Source organism: Phascolarctos cinereus, unplaced genomic scaffold, assembly GCF_003287225.1.
Source record: "Phascolarctos cinereus isolate Bilbo 61053 unplaced genomic scaffold, phaCin_HiC Scaffold_8;HRSCAF=390, whole genome shotgun sequence".
NCBI lineage: Eukaryota > Metazoa > Chordata > Mammalia > Diprotodontia > Phascolarctidae > Phascolarctos > Phascolarctos cinereus.
The window spans coordinates 46,435,783-46,462,536 of NW_027556291.1; the positions used below are offsets into that span (position 1 = coordinate 46,435,783).

General features: G+C 48.1%; 1 protein-coding gene across 1 annotated transcript in view; it reads right to left on the reverse strand.

Moving 5' to 3' along the window:
* The window catches only part of BCORL1 (BCL6 corepressor like 1), a 69,002-nt gene that overhangs the window by 39,045 nt on the left and 3,203 nt on the right, over positions 1-26,754 (reverse strand). The window contains 2 exon segments of the mRNA XM_078147976.1: positions 742-832; positions 5,553-5,683. Coding sequence (XP_078004102.1) covers positions 742-832; positions 5,553-5,638 — 177 coding nt within the window. The 5' untranslated portion in view covers positions 5,639-5,683.

Genomic DNA, 26,754 nt, shown 5'->3' on the forward strand with positions numbered 1-26,754 from the left:
AGAGGTGTGGGCAGGAGGAGGGGGAAGAGAGGAAGAAGTCTAACGGAACTCAGTCTGCTCGACCTGCAGCATGGGATCACAGGAGAGTAGAGCTAGTCTAGTCCTGCCCAAGGTCACCATCTAAGGGCTAGGACTTGCCTCCAGGGGTCCTGCCCGGTGCTCTTAATGCAATAGCTGCCATTAATCTCTTAGCATGAATTCAATTATCAGATGCTTTTTCCTCTGAGAGTAGGTTTGGGTGGGAGTGGGCTGGCAACCACAGGATTCAAAGTTGGAAGGGACCTTGAAGGTCCTCAACCCCTCATTTTAGAGACAGAGAAACAAGAGGACAAAGACAGCTCGTGCCAGACAAGTCAGTACCAGAGCCAAGAGCATTCATTCAACTTCTGATGATGCCTCTGCTCTCCAGGGACCCATCCGCCAGCACCACCTTCCCAGGGCCTTCAACGCTATGATGCACCTTAAGAGAGACTCTAGTAGACAGGTCTACTGTAGTGGAGTATGAAAAACACTGGCTTTGGGGTCACAGGGTCTGAGTTCAAATCGTGCCTCTGGCACATGTGACCTGGGCAAGTCACCTCCCCCTCTCTTGGCTCTGGTTCTCCATTGGCGAAATGAGGAGGTCAGATCAGATGGCATCAGGCTTTAAATTTTTTAAAGACTTTGGGAGGGAGCTGCCCAAAAGGCCACGAGGGCCACGGCCACGTTCCATCCAGCATCCTCAGCAGCTCATCGTTTTACCTTGGAAAAGCTGCTAGTGACACAAAACTCCTGGGGTCTGAAGCCTTGGCAGCCAGCTGCCTTGGACTCCTCATCAGAAAGAGACGTTCTCCTGGCATTGGGGAGACACAGAGACAAGGTGTGAGACTTGGAGATGGTTCAAAGGCCACTCCTGGCCACCCCTGCCCCCCCAGCATCAGCACCATCCAAGCTCACAAAGCATTTTGTTTTGTAACTAACACACAATAGGAACAAAGTAAATTATAGCTCTCTGGGCTGGCGTCTTCACCCCCTACTTGATAGAGAGCTTCATGAGGTCAGGGGACATGGTTATCTAAACTTTCTATCTCCTCCCAGAAGACTTTAATTAATGTTTGTTGTTGTATCATCCCCGCTTTCATGTTCCCACCTCCCTCCCCGCTCGCTCTCCCCCTCCCCAGCCCAGGCCCCCTAGAAGCCTCTGCCTCTCCTGGTAGCTCCAGGGGCAACAAAGGTTGAATCTGGGGAATCCTGGGCCCTGGAGGTTAGCTCTGCCTGTGGCCAACAAATGCTTCCAAACACCCAACTGGACTTTGTTTGACACAACAAACATGCCCCTAAAAGAGCCACATGCAAACTGAGGTTTTGTAAACTGAATCCCCTTTGGAAATTCATTCGAGAAGGATGCAAAAGGAATCCCACTCTGAAGCCTCCTCATTTATCAGGGCTTTGAAAGGAACAGTTCTTCCTGCTCCCAGGTCAACTTGGAGTAAGCAAGGCCCCCATGGATGGCCTGTGCTAACGGTTATCCTGAGGGGCCAACGGCTACCAAGGGCTCACTGGTTTCTCCAAATGGGGGCCAGGAGACCAAACTGTCACTCCCAAAGGTTCCTGGGCATAAGGATGCCCCCAGTAAACCAAGAGGGCATTTAAAAGGAAACCAGGGAGCTTGAAATGTGCAGGGTGATCGCCACCTCCCCTCCCCCACCCCAGAGGAAAGACCACTGTCTTTGGACTCAGACGACCCCAGCTTCAAATCTCAGCTCCACCCCCTACTACCTGTGTGACCCTGGATAAGTCACCTCCCATATAAGCCTGTTTCTTCCTCTGTAAAATGAGGGGATTAGACCAGATGGCCTTTGAAGTCCGTTCCAGCTCCAGATGTAGGAGCCCATAATCTGCCTTCTTCACAATCATGTAAATGGTCACATCACTAAAAGGCAGTAGGCCAATGACTGACTGGGAAGTCCCGGAGAATGTATGAAGTAATAGGTGATCATTCTCAGTAGCAAGGAGGTAAGGGGAGGGGGCTTAGAGGTAGAGAACAATGCACAGGTGATGGTACTACGATCAGCTGGACTTAAGTACTATGTTTTTTCAATGAGATGCTTCTATGGGAGTTGGGGTGGGGGTGAGGGGCTCATAGGGAAATTATTGTGGTGTGAAAAACAAAAGGCAAAAATGGCCTGTCCCCTGTGTCTTAGGAAGATGAAAACCACAGAAGATGTGGGGGGAAGATGGACGAGATGTCGGCCAGGCAGAAAATAGCTCGGGCATCTTCCCTTGTTTCCTACAGGAGCACCAGGCAAGAATGCATGGATGCTTCTGGGGAAAGAAAGGTATGTTTTCCCTCATGCCTCCAAAGGCCAGATCTCCCGTTCTGCCAGGCCCTCCAGTCCATGGGAAGTCTGGACTTCTCCATAAAAACGTCGTGATCAAGGAAGAGCCCGATCGTCCTGTCCTCACTCTTTGAGAAAAGGGACAATTTGTTATCTCCCCCCCCCAATAAAACTTGGGGCAGGGAAAGCAAAATGGACAAGGGAGAGAGAAGGGGCAATGAGCTCTTCCTAAAGGGACATCTCTCAAAGCCCTTCCCCATCTTTCCAGGGCAGTACAATGACAGAACCAATGGAAAGAAGCAAGGGCCCTTTAAAAGGCGGATAGAATGTCGGAAGTGGGCGTGTCCCCCAGCTATCGAAACTGACACAGAGAGCAGGAAGGGTTGGAAGGGGGTGGAAGGGCTGTGGATCCAGTTGGGGGAACTGCACAAGGTGGTGGGGGGGGGGGAGGAAACCCACACTTTCAACTCCTGAGAGACCAGAAAAGCAAGGCCCACACCTAGCCTGGGATTAGGTGGGTGGGTGGGCACAAGTCACAACTTGAATTTCCCAGGGATGGGCTTTTTTTTTTGGGGGGGGGAAGGGGGAGTACGGAAGTCGATTTAAAGGGTCTCCTATTATCACCCCCCCACCCCTTACAGGAGCCGGGGAAACTAGAGGGAAAAGCGATCTATAAGTCTTTCATGGCAACATCCCCCCCAACATACACACATATATACATACGTACACACACATATGAATATACAAAAGCCCCAGCCAGGAAGGGGAGAGGAGAACCATATCAGATCCCCCTGTTCCTCCCTACACATAAACCTCCCCCCTCCATCCCCTTCTGACCCTGCATGAAATTATCCCTGGAAATAGATATCCTTCCCTTAGGAGCAGCTGCAAAACCTCGACGGAGGAAACTCCAGTGAAACTTCTACAAGCTCAGATTCGATCTTTCCCTTCTCTCGGGCTGGATTTTCTCTTGTGTGAAATGAGGGGGCCATAAGTGATAATAGATATAAAGAATGAAAAGAAATGTGGGAAAGCTTATAGGATGTGGTTTGGGGGGAGGGAACGGACCTGGGATTTCACTGGCCCCTCCCCATTTACCCCTATGATCTGGATCTCAGTTTTCTCTTGTTAAATGGGGCTCGGGGCAAGAAGGGGGAATTTGACCTAGTCAGCTGGGGGGCTGAGTAAATAGAACCAATGCTGGCCTTGGAGTGAGGAATCAATCTCCAAGTCTGAATTCTGCCTCAGACACTTATTAGCCCTGTGAACCTAAGCAAGTCACTCCCACTTCTCTATGCCTCTGTTTCTCCATCTAGAAAACAAGGGGTTGCGTTCAATGACACATAAGATCCTTCCAAGTTCAAAATCTATGATGTTATGACTCAGTGAGCTCAAAGGATATTCTACTAGGTAATCATCATTTCTCCAAGTTTTATAGGGCTGAAGAATTCAGTTACTAAATACAGGAAGACTGAAATTGGGAAATTAGCTACAGCATGGCCTGGACTGGGACTTGGATATGACAACAGAAGTGACAATACTTCAAAGGTTACTGCAATCCACTGAGTGGATAGGGCCATTCATTCCCCAACCCAAGAGATATCCGCATACCTCCTCTAAAAATGGGGCTACTGTTTGCACCAACCACCACACACGGCTGGCATGCAGAAGGTACCCAGGACTCAGTAGAGTGACAGCCATCACTATTAAAAAGCTTCTAGGTACTACAGAGGAATCACTAGTTCAGAAGATCATTTTATGCAATGGAAAGAACACTGAGAAGTCAGGGGACCTGGGTTCAAATCCTAGCTTGGCCACCTCTGACTTCACGACTTTGGGCAAGTACTTTAACCACCTCTGGCCTCAATTTCCTCATTGATAAAATGAGCAGGACTGATTGGATGAACTTTGAGGTCGTCCCCCCCCCCCAGCTCTCAATCTACAATTCAATGATCCCAAAGAATTTGACTACAAGACACAGAAGATCCTAGATCAGGAGCTGGAAGAGACTTCAGAGGTCCAACCCTCTCATTTTACAGTGGAGGAAACTGAATCACAGGGAGGTCAAATGATACAGGATCCTCACTCTAGAGCTAGAAGGGACCTCAGGAGCCATCTAGTCCAACCGCCCCCCCCCCGCCTTTTTTTTTTTAATTTTTTTTGGCAATTGGGGTTAAGTGATTTGCTCAGGGTCACACAGCTAGTAAGTGTCAAGTGTTTGGTCTGAGGTTGGATTTGAACTCAGGTCCTCCTGACTTCAGGGCTGGTGCTCTATCCACACAACCCCCTTATTTTACAGAGGAGGAAACTGAAGCTCAGGAGGGGAAGGAACTTGCCCAAAGTCATCTGAGTAGTAACAATGATGTGAACCCAGATCCCCTGACTCAAAATTCCATATTCACTCCACTGTATCACCTGAGGTATATTAGAAAGACAGCTAGACTGGGAGCCAGAGAACCTTCGTAGTTTAGTGGAAAGAATGTTGGGATTAAGACACAAAAGACTTGGGTTCGAATCCTGGCTTTCCCTCTTACTACTTGTTTGACTCTGAGCAAGTCATTCTCATAGTGTCAGTCCCCTCACCTGGAAAAAGAGGAGGCTAGATGAGATGACTTCAAAAGTTCCTCCCAGCTCTAAAATCTAGAATACTCTGATTAAAAAGCGAGGTCAGGGTTTAAACCATAAATGACTACTGCACTGATAAATAACAGTATCTAGATCAGACATTCCAGGCTTTCTGGACCTTCCAGGCAGCTCAAGCAATTTCCCTGTAGTGGAGGCAGCAGCAGGCCCAGAAGACACGAAAGCATGAGCAGAGGTACATGGCAGTTTCCAGAACAGAGAAGACTCCAAGTGGCAGGCACTACCTCTCTCACAGGGACGGTTTCAGGATCAGCTTCCATGTCTCCCAACATTGCCTTGAGCCCCATAAATAAAACCGAAAGAGCCTGAACTTCCCTTTCCCTCTCATTGTGTAGGCTACCCAGCCAAAGGTCCATTGCTGACACAGCAGCCAGGGCCCCTCCCCAGGGAGCTCAGGGGGCTGAGCATCAAGAGGAAAACAAGTGCATTCTGGGCCAGGGCCAGGCCTAGCTCGTTGCCTTGCCCCCTCAATCCACACTGCGACACTACCATGGCACCTCCACTGCTCAGGGTACATGGGCCGGGCTGAGCACTCTGCAAGCTGCTCCCCACTGCCCTCCCAACCATTCAGAAGCCACTGAGCTGTCTTACCTCTCTTCGTTGATGCCACACATGCGAATACGGTCAGTACTGGTCCAGTTGTGCACCCCACTATAGAGTGGTGCCGTAGAGATCATGACAGCCCTTCACCACCAGGATGGAAGCGACCAGAGCTGCTTTGCCTAAGAGGTCCAAACAGACAAACCCAAGATAAAGTCATGTGGATGGGGGAGTGAGATTCCAAACGGCTGCTATGACCGACCTTTTCAAGAGAGAGCAAAGGGGTAGTGGCAGAGGGACAGAAAGCCTGGGTTCTTTCTACTCAATTCCTGGCATTAGCTGTATGACCTTAGGTAAGTCCCTTCCCCTCCCTGGTTCTCAATTCCCTCCCCTGTAAAATGGAAGCTTCAAATGAAATGACTTCTAAGCCCTATGCCAGCTAGGGAAACTTTTTGTTCATAAAAGAAGCCAGAACATCCAAGCCAGAAAGCAGATGAAGTAACAGGCCTCCTAGCTACAAAAGACCCAGAAATACAATGGCATGGGAGAACTCAGCCTTGGGCAAACCCAGAGGTTCCCAGATGGAAAAGAGCTGCTATGTCCCATTGTGGAGGGGCTAAGGACTATGGCAAGGAGAGAAAATCCTATTTGTCCAAAACAGATGGGAGCTGAATGATAGAAGAAAGGTTCTTAGACGGCAGGTTCCACTGAATATGGCCACCTGATCAGGCTCTTGGAAATGCCTCCTGGAAATAGTTCTAAAGTCCCTTTTTTTTTTTTGCTTTTAGGCAATCGGGGTTAAGTGACTTGCCCAGGGTCACACAGATAGTAAGTGTCAAGTGTTTGGTCTGAGGCCGCATTTGAACTCAGGTCCTCCTGACTTCAGGGCCAGTGCTCTATCCACTGCACCACCTAGCTGCCCCTGAAGTCCCATCTAAGAGGAGCCCACATGAGGTAAAAGGTAGGGAAGGGTCGGGGTTTGGTGGAATAGAAGCCAAGCTACCAGGGTAGACCCATAATGTGAATAGAGAAACCTCACAAAGACCCTCTAGGGAAAGCCTCCGTTCTTCAAAAAGCCCCTTGAAAATAATCTTTTCTGTTCTCAAGATGGACCCAGATTAAAGCAAACCGAACCTAGGGTCTTCTCCCAATCAGATTCAGCATGTCCCACCACCATCCAGTCAAACTGCTCACTCAAAAGGGGACTTCCACAGCTGAACCTTGACCACTTGGAGCTCCCAAAGCCCTCCCTTAGTCCCTACTATAGTAGCCAGCCCCTCTGCAGGGAGGTGCAAGCCCTGAGAAGGGTGGCATTACCCAAAGCGCCAGGCTTAGGTGCCTGCCACACTGACTGGGCTCCTGGGCCAAGCAGGTAATAGCCTCGGTCATCCAGAACGCAAGCAGCCTGGCCTCTCAATTTATCACATGCAGAGTTTTAGAGAAAGAGACAAACCAAAGCTCAAATGAGCTCAAAGCACAAGCCCTGCCAGTTAGCCAGAGGCTCAGAATCTTCCTCACCATGGGCACCTATGGTATTACATGACACAAGCACTGAGCGTAGCACCCAAAAGGTCAAGCCCTTCGCTGCCCAGATGAGCCCCAAGGGTGCCAGGGGTCAGTGCTGGCCTTTACACCTCTGTGGCTTCCCCCTCCGAAGTCAGCAGACTTTCCTTTTTTTTTTTTTTGCAGTATGCTGGTACTTTATTTTGTTAATTTATTTTGATTTATCAACAATCACTTCCATATGCTTTTGAGTTGAAAATTTTTCTCCCCCTTCCTCCCCCCACCCTCCCCAAGACGGCGCACAATCTGATATAGGCTTTACATTTACATTCCTATTAAACACATTTTCGCGTTAGTGAAGTTGTAAGTAAAAATTAAAACCAATAGGAGGAACCATCAGAAAGATGAAACAAAACTCAACAGAAGGTAAAAATAAGTGATAGCGATTCGGCTTTCATAGTTCTTTCTTTGGATGTGGACAGCATTTTCCATCCCGAGGCCTCTGGAGATGTCTTAGATCCTTGTAATGCTGAGAAGGGTTCAGTTTAACAATCTTAGTCATTGCATAATGTGGCTGTTATTGTGTACAAAGTCCTCTTGGTTCTGCTCACTTCACTCCGCATCAGACCATATAAGTCTTTCCAGGTTTTTCTGAAGTCTGCCTGTTCATCATTTCTTATAGCACAATAGTATTCCATTACATTTATATACCACAACTTGCTCAGCCATTCCCCAATGGACGGGCATCCTCTCAATTTCCAATTCTTTGCCACCAGAAAAAGAGCTGCTATGAATATTTTTGTACATGTGGGTCCTTTTCGCATTTGTTTGATCTCTTTGGGATATAGCCCTAGAAGTGCTATTGCTGGATCAAAGGGTATGCACATTTTTGTAGCCCTTTGGGCATAGTTCCAAATTGTTCTCCAAAATGGTTGGATCATTTCACAACTCCACCAACAATGTATTAGTGTTCCAATTTTCCCACATCTCTCCAACATTTATCATTTTCCTGTTTTGTCATGTTGGCCAATCTGATAGGTGTGATGTGGTACCTCAGAGTTGTTTTGATTTGCATTTCTCTAATCAATAATGATTTAGAGCATTTTTTCATATGACTATAGATGGCTTTAATTTCTTCATCTGAGAACTGTCTGTTCATATCCTTTGACCATTTATCAATTGGGGAATGGCTTGTGTTCTTATAAATTTGTCTTAATTCTCTATATATTTTAGAAATGAGGCCTTTATCAGAGAGACTGGTTGTAAAAATTCTTTCCCAATTTTCTACCTTCCTTCTAATCTTAGTTGCATTGGCTTTGTTTGTGCAAAAACTTTTCAATTTAATGTAATCAAAATTATCCATTTTGCTTTTCATAATGTTCTCTATCTCCTGTTTGGTCATGAATTCTTCTGTTCTCCATAGATCTGATAGGTAAACTATTCTTTGTTCTCCCAGTTTACTTATGGTATCAGCCTTTATATCTAAGTCGTGAACCCATTTTGACTTTATTTTGGTATGTGGTGTGAGATTTGGGTCTATGCCTAGTTTCTGCCATACTCTTTTCCAGTTTTCCCAGCAGTTTTTTTCAAAGAGTGGGTTCTTATCCCAGAAGCTGGGGTCTTTGGGTTTATCAAATAATAGATTACTATAGTCATTGACTACTGTGTCTTGCATATTTAACCTATTCCACTGATCCACCTCCCTATTTCTTAGCCAGTACCAAGCAGTTTTGATGATTGCTGCTTTATAATACAATTTAAGATCTGGAATTGCTAGGCCACCTTCCCCTGCATTTCTTTTCATTAGTTCCTTTGGTATTCTGGACTTTTAGTTTTTCCAAATGAATCTTATTATTTTTTCTAATTCTAAACAATATTTTGTTGGTAGTTTGATTGGTATGGCACTGAATAAGTAAATTAGCTTAGGTAGGATTGTCATTTTTATTATATTAGCTCGGCCTACCCATGAGCAACTGATGTTTTTCCAATTATTTAGATCTGATTTTATTTGTGTGAAAAGTGTTTTGTAATTGTGTTCATAGAGTTCCTGGGTTTGTTTCGGGAGGTCAACTCCTAAATATTTTATAATGTCTACAGTAAGTTTAAATGGCATTTCTCTATCTCTTGCTGTTGGGCTTTGTTGGTATATATAGAAATGCTGATGATTTCTGTGGGTTTATTTTATAGCCTGCAACTTTGCTAAAGTTGTTTATTATTTCAAGTAGTTTTTCCCTCGATTCTCTAGGATTCTCTAAGTATATCATCATGTCATCTGCAAAGAGTGATAGCTTTGTTTCTTCTTTGCCTATGCTAATGCCTTCAATTTCTTTTTCTTCTCTTATTGCTAAAGCTAACGTTTCCAGTACAATATCGAATGACAGTGGTGATAATGAACATCCTTGTTTCACCCCCGATCTTACTGGAAATGCTTCTAGCCTGTCCCCATTACATATAATGCTTGCTGAAGGTTTTAGATATAGTCAGCAGACTTTCCAATGTGCTATCATGATGCTCCACCGCCCTGGTGACATGGTGCAGTGCAAAGAGAGCCCGAAGGAAGACCTGGGGTCAAATGGATGCTACTCCCTGGGAGACCCCGGGAAGATCTCGTGACTTCTCGACCCTTCTGTTCCTCATCTATCAAATGGGGATCAGAAGAAGGCTCAACAACTCACCTGCAAGTCATGGCATCACCTCCCTGATGTCATGGTCCTCTTGGAAAACCAAGGACCACCACCACTACCAACAACAACAACAAAATGCTGTCTGGAAAGTGTCCTGCAAATCTTAGAGGCTCCTAAATGACCCCCCCGACAAGAGTTCAGAATGTAGATGAGAAATGTCAAAGGATCATGGAGTTCAACCCCACCCTCATTACAAGAGGAATGAGGCCCAGAGTATCGTATGACCTGCCCGAGGTCACCCAGCTAGTAAGATTCAGAAACATGATTTGAACCCAGGTCTTCTGACTGCAGTCTGTGTGGGCTTTCCTCTGTACCAGATAGAGAGGAAAAAAGAGTACTGGTTCTAGGAGTGAGAGGAGCAGGGACTTGGCTCTCTCACTCCATGTATGACTTCGGGCAAGTCCCTTTCCCCTCCCTGGGCCTCAGTTTCCACCTCTGTAAAATGAGGGGGTTGCACTGGAGGGCCTCTGAGGGCCCTGCCAGCTCTAGGCCTAGGAGCTCCGAGGTACAGGTGTAGCTAGGTTTCCCTCATGGGGCTGAAGCCAGTAGTGGGCCAGGAGCTCCAGGAGGAGGACAAGGACAGGGTTCCCCACACAGATTTCCAGCAATCTGGCGAGCTGAGTTCTGATTGTCCTTAGGGCCTCCTAAGTGGTTCAGCTCATTTTGGCACACATGGAGTCACCTACCCTGGCTTCAGAAACAGGAGATCAGGTCATTAGCTAATGGACCAGGTGGCTTTTTTTACATGGGTGCCCTTCCTCCCTGCTTCCCTCATTCCCCCCCCCCCCAAAGCATTAGAAGGTTCAGGTCATCCACAGCTCTGCTCCCTCAAAGAGCCATTTGCATTTCAATGTGAAGGGTATGGTGCAGCTAACTGCCCTCCTATCTAGAGGAAGCAGGGCTGGGTCAGCAGCTGCTGGGCATCCGAGGTGGATTGCTACTACCTGGGTTATTCTGGTGTGATTTAGAGAGGATTAGTAGTAGTATTGCAGAGACCCAAACCAGAGGTGTCGGGGGAGGGGGAACTCTGGGATTTGGAAATCTGGTGGCCTGCGATGGATCACCCAGATAACAATCTCCAAGGAAAAAGGAAAAAAAAAGCCCAAACCTCTCAAAGGCCGCTGGGCACCCAGGGAACAAGGCGGACATCTCCAGAACCCCTGGAAATAGAGGCATTCCCTGCAAATCTTGGGCTTCCCAGGTTTGGAGCCTGCAAAGCATCAGACAGGTGGGGCTTTGGGATATACTCCGGCCCTCCTAGTTCCCCTGTGTTAGTGCTAATTAAAGACAGCCTTTGTGTTGACAGATTAAAAGATGGCCTTCCCGAAGGGGTGGGAGAGAAAGTGCAGGGGGACCCGCTGGCAGAGTAAGACAGCAACACTACCAGCTTAGTCCAGCTCTATTCCACAGGGGAAGAAGGGTCCAGCTAAGGGAAAACACTCCCACACAGGTTCCTGGTCGTACTGAGCTCCCCACAGCAGGGCATAGTTAAGACAGATAGTCTATTTCCCAGAAGAGGGAAAGCAGCATCTGGCAGCCCCCACTTCCCCTGAAGAAGTAAGAGCTCCCCTTTCTCTGGTGCCTTACCGTTGGCAAAGGACTTTCCTTCTAACAGGGCCGGGAAGGCAAGGGTTTTTACACCCATTTTACAGATGAGGAAATGGAGATTCGAGAAGAGAAGCAAGTGGCCTACAGTCACACAGGTAGTTAAGTGCCAGAGCCCAGACACCAACCTGGATCTCCTGGCACCAAATTTAGTGATCCCCCCATGCCACCAGGGTGGCACACCTCACACACTCTGATAACAAATATCCTTACTTGAAGCCTCAGTGGAGGGGAGGGGGGCGGGGCGGTGGCAATATTTATGAGCAAGGAGGTTTCCATATAGCTGTGAACCTGGGCAGACTAGCTCAGCCTCTGAATCACTAAGGCAGCAGAGGTCAATCTGACCAGAGGGAGAGATTCCTCAGTCACAAAATCAGCAGCTTGTGGATCTTGGAAAGCCATACAGAAAGGAGCAGGAAGGTAGTCAGTCCCACGAGCCGATAACGATCCTTGCTAAGCAGGTGAGAAGGTGGTGGCAAAGAGCTTTCTGTCCTAAACCACTGGGAGAAACCAGATCCCGGATCCATCCCTAAGGCTCTGGATGATACTGGACAAGGCACTTATCCATGTTTCTTCCTTTTCTTTTCTTCTTTCTGAGGCTGAATCTCCCTATCTCACCCAGCCTGGAAGTGTACTGGCCGCTCCCAGGAATCCACCAGCCTCAGCCTTCCCAGTAGCAGGTATCACATGCCTGTACTACCACGACAGGCCCCCATTTCTTCTTCTTCCTCTCCATGATGGAAGGAGGGAGACTAGGCGGTCACTAAGACCTCTCCTTCTCTGCTCTAATGCTATGATCACTCCCATCTCGAGGGCTAATTTCCTCTTCTCTGAAATGAGACGGATGGACCAGGTGACCTCCGAGGGCCCTGCCAGCCTTGCTATCCTATGTTCCCTGATCTCTAGGTGAGGGAACTATTGTAATAACAATTTTTAAAATGTACCAGAGGAAGGAGGTAAGGACCCAAGAGGCCCAGAGCATGTGGCAACTACAAAGGAAAAGAAAAAAGCAATAGGGCAACCTGGACTATTTCACCATCATGGGTTAAGCTGAAGCTCTGGAGGGAAGACATGGCCGAAGAAAAGCTCTAACAAGACGCAGACCATGGCCAGCAAGAGGAGAATGGTCAGGAGGATGGGCAAAGGGACAGAGCCCACACCTCAAAGTAACCCCTGGCAGAGCAGGCTCAAGGCCAACCAACAGCAGCTTTGACTTGGTTTTCCTTTTTTCTTCTTTTCTGATGAGCACATGGACCCAGAAGATGGGGAGCTACGTGGGTTCAGGAGCTGGCTCTGCCACTTACTGGCCATGTGACCTTGGCAAAGTCCCTTCCCCTCCCCTCTCTGAGCCTCAGCTTCCTTCTTCATAAAGTAGGAATACACATCCTGCTGCCCGGCACTGGGAACAAAGTGCTGGGGGGGAAAGGTAACTTGACTTAGAAGCATGGCTTATTCTCATTAGAAAAGGACAAGGCATTTTCTATTCAAGTCGTCCTTGGGGCACAGTGGTGACCCTGGCCTCCCGAAGGCTCTGGCCAGGTCTCCATCCCAGGCTGCAGGGCAGCTGGGGATCAGGCTAGCGCCAAAATACCAGCCCAGCTACATTTGGAGAGGTGTAAGCCTCGTGTCAGCCACAGGGCAAGCAGGGGATTTTTTAGCCACAGAAACCTGGGAAGACTGTCTGCTAAGTTATGGACTGGTGCCCACACCAACGGTGCTCCAGCTTCTTCAAATATTAACACAAGGAAGGGGCATATAAATAGAGAAGGCAACAAAACAGTGATCTGGCCAAGAGTACAGAATTTTGAGCTCTGGGGGACCTCTCAGAGCATCTACCCTTCTTATAGAGGAGGAAATGACTTGCCCAAGATCACAGAGAGAGCTTGAGAGAAAGAGAGAGGAAAAAGAAGAGGAGAGGAGACAGAATGAGAGAGAGGAGAAAGAAGAGAAGAGGAGAGAGAATGAGAGAGAAAGAGAGAGAACATGGCATGGGCCACATATCGCCCAGTTTCCCAGAATTTTGCATGGTTCTGCTATAACCACTGATGCATCCCACCAAGCTGGGGTAGCCGAATACAACCCTGCCAAGAGATCACCCCAGGTACTCTACAGAATGTACGCTGCTCTACGAGACTTCCTCATTGGAGAGAGCCAATGCCAAGGATCTCCTGGAGTAAGAGGGGATCAGTGACACTCACCCCTCCCTCTCTTCCTTGATGGTCTGATTCATCTTCGATGAAAGCCTGGCCTCACCATTCGGTCTACAAAGGCACACAGACTAGGGCCTTGGATGGCTTCAGGAGGTAAGTGGGGTCATGGAAGACAACAGTGGACGTGACAATTTGGGGGTATCCAGATCCAATAGGACAAATGACAATTGGTACATGTCCTGGATGGCGGCCACATCCAGACTTTCCAGCCAGAGGCCAAGGACCACCCTCTTAGTGCTGAGTAAAAAGTGGTGAATGGTGCTCAGAGAAGCTTCAAGAGACCCTACAGAAGAATTGTGTCAACATCGAAGAGAAAAGCTCATGGGGATTCCTGCCTTCACATACACAGTAGGATGAGTCACCTGGCTGAGTGGGAAGGACCCTGGATTTGGGGTCGAGTCCTGGGTTCAAATTCTGACTTATGATTGGCTACATGCCCTTGGCTGGACAAGTCACTTAACCCCTCATTCTCAAGGGTTAAAACACTAGGATTTTCCTTTTACAAAAATGCATTTCTCTTCAGTAGTAACTCCTACCACTAGACATTGTGGTCCCATCCTTTGCTTCGTTCAATGTTCTCTTCCACTGGAAACAAACATTCCTATCTTCTAAACTCATAGAACACCCTCCCTACTACGCATGGGAGTAGATACTATATTTTAAACATTTTCCTGATTCAGTGATCTCCCATGTGAAGATGTTTCGATATCCATCCCCTCCCAACAGCCCCAGCCCCAGCATCCATAGCCATGATCTTTCCATAAAATGACAGGAAATGTGATATAGTGGGAAGAATATTGCTGCCAAACTGGTATTCCTAAAACACAGATGTGACCATGTTACCCACTCCCACCCCCTACTTAAACATCTGTGGCTCACTCTTGCCTCAAGGGTAGAAGGAAATGGACTGAACCTGTGATTACATTGACACAACAAGGATAAGGGTGAGAAAACTGCCCCCACCAAAGCAGGTAGGCACCCTCTCTCTTCAGAGGTTGGTCAGTGTACTGCCCTGGGTCACACAGCCCACCTGTGTCAGAGGAAGGCATTCCTGGCACAGGGGCCAGCTCTCTCTCTAGCCACCACATCACATCATCTGGGATTTAAAGCCCCCTACAACCTGTCTCCCGTCTGCCTTTTCAGTCTCATTTCCTATTTCTCTCCAGTCAAAGTGGCTTGTTCCTCATACACAACATTCCATCATTTCCCCCCTCTGTGACTTTGCACAAGCAGCCCCCCATACCTGGGATGCCCTTTCTTCCCTTCCACTTCCTAGAACCGTGAGCTTCCTTCTTTTAGGCAGCGCCGCTAACAAAAGGCTTTTCCTGATCCCCTTTGTACCCAGTACAGTCTGGCATACAGTAGGTGCTTAATTCATGCTTTGTCAATTGAACTGAACACTGGATTGAAGTCAAGAACACCTAGATTCTATCACCAGTTGCTCTGTTAAGTCACTAGAATTCAGATACCCCATCTTCCCATAAGACCTTCATGGCTTCTGGGGAACAGACAGCTGGGAAAGGATAGGAGAAAAGTATCACTTAGAGCTAGGCTGTTTGGTCCTTTCTAGCTATGGCCAGTCTGTCCCAAGCAACTATGAGACAGGAGACATTCTGCCACCATCCCCTAGGCCTACTGTTTGGCCCAACCAAGCGCCTCCACCTGTGCGCACCCCACGGACCCAATCCTGGAAAGGCTTCAACTGAGTGTGCTATAAAACACCCCCACCCCTACACGCACATGAGTTGCTGTAGTAATTAGGTCCCCATCCTACACCTTGGTTCCAGCCACCCTCATCCACAAGTACAGCAACTCCTCTTAACAACATCAAGAACAGTGGAAGGCTAAAAAAATGAAAACCTGGCCAATGGGCACGACCCATGCATGCATCACAACTCCCAACCAGACTGAAAACTCCAGGAGGGCAGGTGTTTGCATCCCATCTAAATCTCTTGCTAAGTCCTGGTTTGTTTGCTAACCTATCAGTCTTTCTCCTTGGAGCCCTGGGCTGTTTCTGTGACCCCTCCAATCTCACCCACCATATCCCATCTGAGCAAGTATCACTGACACTCCTGCTGCTTGATAAGATGCAAAGAAACACACTATCCCTGTGAAAACGAGGGTGGGAGAAACCAATCAGATGGCTCCTGTGTCAATTTTATGGGGGCTTCATCTGTAAAATGGGTACATACGAATGACAAACTGTTGTTTGTCCTTCATTCTCAAAGAGGGCCATGACATCAGGAAGGAGAAGTCATGACTCGCAAGTGAACTGGATTTAAGTGAAGCAGGGCTGTGCAAAGTCAGAAGCCTCACTCTCTCCTCTGGAGCCATCTGGGTCCTATAGATCAGGACGACTAGGGATGGCCCTGGATGCAGTGGGAGGCCTTGGCCTTTTTGAGTTAAGGTCTTTCCCAGGTCTCAGTTTGTGTGAGGCATTGCCCATTCAGTGATTAAGGCCAGGTAAAAATGAGGCAAAGAATGGCCTCTTTCACCTAGCCAAAAAAATAAAATCAATCTAGGAGGGGAAGACCCTCAGGGTTTCTGTCCAAAACAGAAAAACTGCCATCTACACTCACTCTGAGCCATCAGAATCCAAACAATGACCAAGTGAGGCTTGTGCTGGGACCTACAGTTGGCCAATCTGAGAGCCAGAGTGATTTGGGTTTAAGGCATGGTCCATAAAAAAGAAATCTAGCTCTAAACCTCAAGATATATTGCTAGGGTTCAGGGATAAAAATTGATAAGGATGTGATCCCCCATGTGGAAGGAGAGAGAGGAGGAAGAGAGAGGAAGGAAGGAAGGAAGAAAGGAAGGGAGGGAGGAAGGGAGGGGGAGGGAGGGAGGAAGGAGGGAGGGAGGGGAGGAAGGAAGGAAGGAAGGAAGGAAGGAAGGAAGGAAGGAAGGAAGGAAGGAAGGAAGGAAGGAAGGAAGGAAGGAAGGAAGAAGGAAGGAAGGAGGGAGGGAGGGAGGGAGGGGAGGAAGGAAGGAAGGAGGGAGGGAGGGGAGGAAGGAAGGAAGGAAGGAAAGAAGGAAAGAAGGAAAGAAGGAAGGAAGGAAAGAAGGAAGGAAGGAAGGAAGGAGCTGCACTGCCCAACTAGACCTGGCCAGTTGGGTCCCCAATGGGGCAGCTACTACTAATGTTCCTCTTCGAGAAGGAAGGACAAAAACAACAAGAACTGACAAAGCTCACCACCCAGGCCTCCAAGACATCCCTAAAGCCCAGAGAGGACAGAGAGTGAGTGACCAGGGCACTCATCATTTATCTCAACAATTAAGGAACACAAAAGGAAATTTTAAAAATGTCTCTTCCATTTCCATATCTCCAAGCAGGTTTCCCATTTCTAGTCACTGCTACATTAGCTTTTTTCCATTTCATGCAAATGGAAAAAAAATTGTCTCTCCACTGCCTTCTCTAAAATGTCATGGTATAGTTAAAAAAAAAAAATCACTGGCCCAGGATGCTAAAGTCCCAAATTCTAGCTCTGATTCTCCCACTGAATTTCTCTGGACCTAGCTAGACTGCATTGATACAGAATCCCATGTATGACCTTGGGCCAGTCACTCCCTTCTCCTCCCTGGGCCTCACTTTCCTCCTCTGTAAAATGAGGGGGTTGCACTAGCTGGACCAGCTCTAAGATCTAGGAAGGAAGTAGCCAGCTTTGCTGAATCTAAGCCCACTAAAAGAGCAGGGACTCCATAAAGTCCCTCTATTGTCCCCTACATGGAGAATAGCTTTTGCTCCCCTCGGCCAGGGGCAGATCTGGGCCGGGACTGGGTGCTTGGTGTCCACGTTCCAAAGCCGAATACAGGAACGTCCCATAGACATACAGGATTCAAACCCTCTCTTGACTCTTCTAGTCCAGCTATGGGAGACTGCCTGCTAAGCCATGAATATGCCAAGGTCCCTCAAAATTCCCAAGGGGAATTCCTGGCCACTTCCCCAGAATCAACCAGCAATTAGACTAGAAGCTGGGGAGGGCAGAGAGACAGCCTTCTCTTTCTTTTGTTTGTTCCCCCCTCCCTCTTTGGAGGCACCACTGAATTTCTACGGGAGGGGGAATAACATAGCAGGTCCTACCTGGATGGAGAGACCCAAAGCCAGAATGACTGTATCTCATAGAAGGAGCCGCAGCACCAGAGATTAGCAGCCTGGGAAGGGATTCTTTTTAGCCACAATAACTCATGAAACTATCTACTAAAACGAAGAAGGCTGGTTGGTTGCTGGATCGGAAGGATGCCTTCGTGATTCCTACGGCAGTGTGGTACAATGGTAAGACAGCTGGCTTTGGAATCCCAGGGCCTGGGTTCAAATTTTTGCCATGCCACTTCTTGCCTACCTGTGTGACCTTGAACGAATCACCTCCCCTCTCTGGGCCTCAGTTTCCTCCCATGTAAAATGAGGATGTTAGACTAGGTGGCCTGGGAGGTCCCTTCCAACTCTGAACCTGGGATCTCACATATGACCCTGGGCAAGTCCCTTCCCCTCTCTGGACCTCAGTTTCCTCCTCTGTAAAAAGACAGGGTTGGACTAGGAGGCCTCTGAGGTCTATTCTAGCTCTAAATCAATGACCATCTAGGTGACCTTGGGCCACTCCCTTGCCCTCCATAGCTCTGGTCCTGAGCACAGTCTCTGGTCTCTGGTCACCTAGCAGAGCAGCTAAGGCATACAGTGTACAACTCCTGGTGGATGTGGGAGAAAAAAAAGCTGAAATCCTTTCTTTGCTTCCTTTCTCTAGCTCCAAGGTCCCTTTGCTGGCTCTTCCCAGTAGAATGGCCCACACAAAGCACACAGAACCAAGTTGGGCCTGAGAATATGGATCGACTTTCAATTAACTGCATGTGCATTATCTGAGGCTCAGTTTTCAACCTTGCCGGGCTTCCTCCTCTCCTTCCCCACCCCCACTGTAGTCCCTGGCCTTTCCAGCTACCCTCCATCACTGGCGACCAGTTTTAATGTTTGCCTAAGGAGAACAAATTAGGAAGGTAAATCCCTTAGGGAGGGAGGCAGGGAGAGAGGGGGACAAGAATAACAAGGCATTTTCCAAAGCCCAAAACAATCTTTCTGAAATTCGTATTCTCAGGTTTGGATTTTCCCTGCCAATGGTCTTCTTTACGAGCACAGTTCATGGAGAGTTATAAACAGGAATAGCAGCTGTGTAATTATCACTGAGATTGCCCCCCCTCCCCCCCAAGAGAGGAGGGAAAAAAGGTACCTCCAGCCCTCGTCAGCAGAGGTTGGGGGAGGGGGTCCATGGGAATGGAACAGTGTATACACCGTCAGACTATACTCAGCTGCTGGTTAGTTTTGAATGGTTTCCTCTTCTGCTCCCTTTTTTGATGACTCTAATAAAAATTAAAAGAGAAAAAAAAATCACTGCAGTTCCCATGCCTCTAATCTTTCCAGGTTCCCAAAGCACTTTGCTCAGGACACCCCGTGAGGAAGGAAGTACACACAGGCAATTAGCATGAACCTCAATCTAGAGGTGAGGAAACCGAGGCCCAGGTACAGTGGAAAGAGCATCCCCAATCAGAGCTAAGGGGTCTAAATCCCAGACCTGACACTCACTATCTGTGTGAGGTCAACTGTTACCTCTCCTCCCCTGACTCAGTTTTCTCCATCTGTAAGTTGAGATCTAGGATCTCATATGTGGCCTTCAGTAGGTCACTTAAACCTTCTGGGACACAATTTCCCCATTTATAAAATGAGGAGGAGAGGGGGCAGGGGAGAGGAGGTTGAACTACATGGCTTCTAAAAGGTCCTTCCAGCTCAGTATGCGTGATCTATGGTCCCATCTGTGTGTGACCTGTGTCATTTCCCTTTCCTGACTCTGACTCAGTTTCCCCTTCTAAAACATGAGTGTTGAACTACAAGGCCTCTGAAGTCCCCATTAGTCTGGGAACAAAAGTATCCAAAGAGGCATCAGAGGAAGGTATCATGTATTCAGTGGTGTTCCCCTCTCTCCCAGCCTTCTGACTTCAGCTGGTTATGGGAGGTAGGGGTGGGGGTGGGGTACTACCCTGGGTGAGGGCTAACTGGTTGGGGGGAAGGGAGGGGAACTGCCCCTCATAGCAGGCCTGAAGCTAGCATCCCCCTCCTGGAAAGGCTCACAATGAACCCACTCAGCACTCTTCCAAATGCAATAACTTTTTGTTCAGTCCTCATACACTGATGATGAGGCCTGGATTGGGGGTCCTCCCCCATTTCTTCCCTCCATTTCCTCCATGAAGTTTCCCTTGGAATTGCTTTCTTCATTTCCTGGCCTGGAATTTCGTGGTGAAACATAGCTGATAACATTGCTGCCACTGTAGCCTCAGAGGTAGAGAGGTCATCATGCAGGTAAGAGAGGGAACCAGGCTGCCTCTTCCTCCCTACTACTTAGGAGACGTGCTCCTGCCCCAGGGTAAAGGGCAAAGGAGGAAGGCTCAGCAGAGCTTCTGGCCAGCTAGGGATTGATTCACCAAGGCCATGTACAGCAGGCAAAAGAATCATGGATCTCCAGTTAGAGGACCTGGGCTGGAGTCCCACCTCTGACACCACCTGTGTGACCATAGGAAAGCCACTTCTACCACATCTGGAAAATGGGAGGGTACCACTACAGGAGTTCTTCCAGTTCTGAATCCTCGAGACCCTTTACCCCAAGGGTGATCAATAGGGGAACTTGGTGAGAAGAGTAAAAGAAGATAACATTCAAGAAGTAGAAGGGAAAAAACCCAACAAACATCACGATGGCAGCTCAGTCCAACCAAGTGAAATCTAGCTTAGCAAAAGGGAGAAGACTCAGACGGCATGGAAAGCCCTGAATTTCCAGGGCTCCGAGCCCTGGCTTTGCCACCTGCTACCAGTGTATCTTTAGCCAAAGCCTCAGTTTCCCCTCTTTTGTAAAATGAAAGGATCACAGATCTAGATGGGGAAAGGACCTCAGAGGCCATGTAGTCTGACCCCCCCCCAATTTTACAGAAGAAGCAGCTGAGGCCCAGAAAGGCAAAAGGACTGGCCAAGATCAAACACAGGATGACAGATCTAGAAGGAACCTTCTCTAGAAGGAAACTGAATGAAGTGACTAGGGTCATGGATCTAGAGCTGGAAAAGACTTCAGCAGCCATGCAGTCCAATTCTCTGACTTTACAGAGGAGGCAACAAAGCCTAGCAAGTTTATGTGACTGTCCAAGGTCACCCAGATAGTGTCAGAGGCAAAATTCGAATCCAGGTCCTCTGACTTCTAAGACAGGGCTCTTTCTATTGAACAATACTATCTCCTGATAGCTTCTAAGGTCCCTCCCACTTCTAAAAGCCAAGCCTGGGATTTGCTGTTTTACAGATTCCACTGCCCAATGGCTAAGCTGTGGCGGTGGCCGTGGGGGGTAGGGGGTGGGGGGTGGGATGGTACAGTATGACACAGTGTCCCAGCAAGCACTGAGATTTGGCAGCCCTCCTCATCTTTACCACCCACAATATAGTGGAACCTGACTGGACCCTTAAACAGTGCTAACACTGGGATCTCCCAAAAGCCAGAACTTAATGCCAAAACAATTCAAGGTCTGTTTCTTAACAGATCACCAAGAAGGCAGCCCAGTTTTGTCTGCCAGTGAGCTTGGCCAATGCTTTCTGGGCCTCTCACTTAGGGCCTTCTGCAATAATGCCCAACCGGTAAATTGCAAATACAAATCCCCACCCCTTCCAATCTGCCACAAGTCATTAAGTCTGGGGGGGGGGGGACCCTGACATTCGGCCATTTCAAAGCCATGCCATTGTTTTAAACGGATCATGGATGGTCGGGTCTTGTGTTGCAAATCAAAGAGCCCTGGGATTGAACATACAAATTATAGCAAAGGAAACACGTAACCCCCAACCCTATCGCTAGACTTCAACTTTGGCCCATTAGTAACTCCCCTTCCCTACCCACCTCCACCCCCAGCCAGCTCCGAAAAAACTACAAAGAATGCAATGCAGAAGAGGTAGAGTTTCAGCATTAAATTAGCATTCCTTTCAATCAAAGCAATAATGACGTATGAGCTATGAGCTTTTGTATGAGCTAGGAGCCTTTAGGCTCGAGACTATCAGGGCACAGCTGAAGCTTCTGGGGAGGTTTGAAAGCCGCTTTACATACGGTCTCATCTTCTTCCCATGACAACCCTGGGGGGAGGGGAGGATGCTATTATTATCCCGGCTGGGCGGTGGAGGAGGAAACTGAGGCTCAGAGACTAGCCTCAGGTCACATAGCTAGGAAGGATCGGAGGGAAGAGTATCACAATAATAAAGCATGCCATTTGTAGAGAGCCCTAAGGCAGGCCAGGCTTGGGAAGTACTTTGGAGAAGCAGGAAACCCCAGGAAGGGCACAACAGACCAGGAAGAGGCTAAGGCTGGGGCAGAGTCCAGGTCTTTGGACATAACAATCTAGACCACTTCTTCTAAACACCCTCCCAGGCCTGCTCGGTCCGGAAACAGTCCATCAATCATATAACAGAACCTAATACCAATTGCCCCCGTTTTCGAGAGGAGAAAAGGGGGGGGGGCTGGAGGCTCAAGGGGGGTGGGGGGGTGACTTGTCTAGGGTCAACACAGCTAGTAAGCATCCGAGGAAAGAGAATAAGAAGAGCTAAGGAGGGATTTGAACCCAGGTCCTCCTGACTCCAAATCCAGTCCTCTGGACCACTTATTTTTTCAGGTCTACTCTGTCCCTAAACAGCCTAGCAATCATATGATCACATCTAACCCCAAAGCCAGGGTTAAGAAATGATTTCCTCTATTCAAGGTCTCAGAGTATGCATGGGAAACCTTCCTCTCTCCCCCACTCCCCACCTATTTTATATCAGCTTACCTCTAGCCCACCCTAGCATTGGCTCCCCAAGTCCACATTGGCTAACCCTCCCCACTTCCTAAGGCTGAGCCCAAGGCTAGGTCAACTCAATGGAAGATGCCTCCCCTCTGGCATTCAACTCCCTCTGGGTAGATCCCTTTTCTCGGAATCTGCACTCCTTACTTTAACCTTACTTCTCTCCAATTTACAAATATGGAGAATGAAGATGTCCCAGTCACTTCCACCAACCAGCATTCATTAGGCTCCACTGTGTGAAGCACTGTCCTTACAGGGCCCAGGGGAAGGAGAAGGAAAAGGAAAGAAGCATTCGTATGGCATCTACTAGGTGCCCGAAGCTGTGCTGAGGGCTTTTTACAAATATTTTCTCATTGGAGCCTGACAACAACGCTGAGAGATGGGTGCTGTTATCCCCATTTTGCAGATGAGGAAACTGAAGCACAGGTTAAGTGACTTGCCCAGGGTCACCCAGCTAGGCAGTGTTTGAGGCTGGATTTGAACTCAGGTCTTCCAGACTCCAAGTCCAGGCTCTCCCCTGCTCCACAGCTGTATAGTTGTTCTATTCAAAGTTTTCCAAATTTTGTTTTGACCTGTGGGCTTCTGGGTCCCTCCTGCCCCCTTGCTTTCTGTTAAGGTCATAAGCTAATGGATTTTGGGTGGGAAGGGATATTGGAGTTCACTCTCCAACTAAGGAAACTGAGGCCTGTAGAGTTTAAACAACTTGCCCAGGATTTCATAGGGAATAAGAAGCAGAATGGAGATTTGAACCCAGGTTCTCTGATTCCAAACCTAGCATGCTTTTTAGGATCATGGAGTCTCAAAGTTAGAAGAAATCTCAGAAGTCACCAGAACTCCAGCAAGGTGGTGCAGTGCATATGGAGCTGAGCTTAGAGTGAGGAAGGCTACAGTTCAAATCCTACCTCAGATATTTGTTAGCTATATGACCCTGCCCAAGTCACTTCACTATGGTCTGCCTCAGTTTCCCCATCTGTAAAATGGGGATAACAGCATCCACCTCCAGAGCTGTTGTGAAGTTCAAATGAGATAATCTATGTAAATCACTTAGTGAAAAAGTGCTCACAAAAAATAGTCACCCCTACACCTGAAGACCTCTACTAAGGGGCAGCTCATTATCCCAGGCATCCTATTTGAGTAGCTCTAATGCTTAGGAAAAGCAGCTAGGCAGCGCTGCGGTGGATAAAACACTGAGTCTGGAGTCTGGAAGACTTAACTTCCTGAGTTCAAATCTAGCCTCAGACACTTACTAGCTGTGTGACCCTGGGCAAGTCACTTCACCCTGTTTACCTCAGTTTCCTCATCTCTCAAATGAGCTGCAAAAGGAAATGGCAAACTCTCTAGTACCTTTGCCAAGAAAAGCCCAAATGGGGTCATGGAGAGTCAGATACGACTGAAATGACTGAACAACAACAAAATCCTTGGAAAGTTTTCCATTCTATTGCATGTACCTAGATTCCCTCTAACTCCCAGCTACTGGTCCCAGCAGCCAAACTGTGACCCCACATGTCTACATGCCAGCTCTACAAACACTCGAAGCCTATCTTGTCTTCCCCAAGTCTTCTCTAAGCTAAACATCCAATTCCTTACAATATCCTGACATACAAGGTCACTTTTTGAATATACTCTAGCTTAAAGACCAGAGATTTCATCTCATCCAGCTCTTTCATTTTACAGAGGGGGAAAGTGAGGCCAAGAGAGAAAACTGTCCAAGTTAACACAGGCAGGAAGCTGAGGAACGAGGAGTCAAACCCAGGTCCTCTGACTGGAAGGTCAGTAAGCTGGCCTACATTATGTTAGCACTGCAACATCTAACCTAAAATTTGGCTTTCAGAATGGATCTTTCTGGATCATAACTGTCATTCAAAGTGTTAGTTTTGTGTCATTTGAAATTTTAATCACCATGAAATCTGGGCCTTCATCCAAGTCACTGATTAAAATGTTGAGTTACACAAGATGGAGGAGAGAGCCCTGTGGCACTCCACTAGAGACCTCCCTCCATACTGGCACTGATGCATTGATCTGGGTCATTCAAATATAAACTATAAAACCTTCTATCTGGAGTTCAAAGCCCTACATAGGCAGCCCCTCCAAACCACCTTTCTAGTCTTCTCACACTTTATTCCCATATATTCTTTGATTCAGTGACACTGGCTTCCTGGCTGCTCCTCACACAAGAGATCTCCCACCTCTAGGCAGTTTCCCTGGCTGCCCCCAACCCCCATGCCTGGAAAGTTCTCTCTCAAATCTCCCACTCTCTGGCTTTCCATTAAGTCTCCACTAAAATCTCACCTTCTCCAGGAAGTTTTATTCCAGTTCTCCTTAACCTTAATGCCTTCCCACTGAGATCATCTCCAATTCCTTGTTTGTACCTAGTTGTATGAACGCTGTCTCTCTTATTAGACTGAAAGCTCTTTGAGGGCAGGGACTGTCTTCTGCCTTTCTGCCTATCCTCACTGCTTAATATAGTGCCTGGCACCTAGCAGGTGCTCAATAAATGTTTATGACCAACTGATTCAAATACTTCTGAGCCCACCACACTGCGAATCTACCCAGCACTCACATCTTTCCATCTTGCTCACATGGCTATCCTTTCCAGACTATGCCCAATATCTTGGGGAAATTGAGGCATGCTGGAATATCCAGTGGATTCCCTTCCCCTCCACCCAGGAGAGCCAGCTGAGTCAACTGCTTACTCTAATTTTTCACCTGTTACCCACCCCCCACCTTGATCTCTCCTCTCCAGGCTCACTTTGTCTTTGTAACTTCTCCAAATCCTCCCTATTCACTTATGAGTAGATCCCCACCAATGATGCCCTTTGCTTCTCGGATACTTACTCCTTACCAGCTCAATTTGAACCTCTGATTAGAGAATCTCAGAAGCTAGAAGGGCTCTTAGCCCTTCCCCAGACCCACTACCATCCCCCCAGTGACGGAGAACTCACTACTCTTGGAATCAACTCCGTTCATACTCGTTAGAGGTCAAAAGGACCTCAGAGATCCTGGAAAAGGCGATAACTAGCTCAGCCAAATCTGGAAAGTTCTGTCAGGAAGTTCTTCACTAAACTGGATTCTAATCTGCCTCCTAGTCTTTGCACGGAGGTTAAAGGACCCCCCCCAATTTTCGGACTCCACTTCGGAAAACTCTCTCCTGGAAAGTTCAGGACCTCCCCCTAGCTCTTACTAGGACCTGCCACACAACCCCCCACCTGCCACTATCAATTACCACTTCCTTCCTCCCTCACTGTCCAGCCAATGTAAGAAGGCCTCCCTTTCCTGCCTTCTCCCTTTGCCCTTTTATCACATAGTCAAGTCATTTTCTCCCCTCTCATCCTGTCCCCTTCAAGGAATCTGCCCTCCTCCTCACCTCCCTGCCCCCCAAATACTACCAGACCAATGAGACAGTAAAAGTTTATGTCATTTGGAATAGTCTGAATATCTCCCCCCCAACCCCACCCCACTCCCCCTTGCTTCAGAAATTCCACACTAATGGAAGCAGAGACAATCTAATAGAAACAATAAGCAACATGAAATAGCGGGAAGAACAGGCTTCAAAGTCAGGAGACCTGCATTTTGGACCTGATTCACTGTGTGACCTTGGGTCAGTCCCTTCCCCTCTCTGGGCCTCAGTTTGCATCTCTGTAGATGTGTGCCCGAGAAGAGATTACCTCTGAGACTACTCCAGCCAGCTCTGACATTCAGTGATAAGAACCCAAACCTGGGACCTCAATTCTCAGGAACCTTCCCTTCCTGGCCCCCTGGGCTTTCCCGAGACAATTTGGTCCCTTTAGGAGGAAAAAAGGTATCTAGTTGCCTCTCATTCCACTTCGTGACTTACCAGTGGATGCCTTTTCCCCAGGACCTCATTTGCAGAAGGATCACCCTCCTCTTCTCTGCCCTAACCAGGACCCCAGCAGAGTGACTTCCTGGGCCCAAGGCAGGAAGCCAAGCTCTGGTTAGCTTCACTCCTTCCACGCCCCCCCCTCCCATTCCAAGGTTGTGCTCTCTCCTTCTCATTGGCCTCTCAGAGAGCTGTTCTTCCCTAGGCCCTAATTCAGACATCCCTGTCACCAGCTCTCAGGTCCCTCCTCCCCCATCAATCACTTCCTGAGTCCCATTCTTCTTGGTTCTAGAATGGAAACTCGCCCCCCACCACTACCCTTGCAAAAATCATTACTGCCCACTCTACCTAGCCCTGTGTGTCCAGGCCCAGAAACTCAGGTTTCTGCCCAGCCCCAGAGCTCACCACGTGCCTCTCAAACTGTATACACCAGGCAGCCTGAGTGAGGGCTCTTTCTTTAGAGCTTCCCTGGCCCCACTTTGGTAATTCATTCTTTCTGATACTGCCCCAGGGATGCTGCAGTTCAACACCCCCCCCACACCCCCCCCATACCCTACCTCCATAGTCCACTAGCC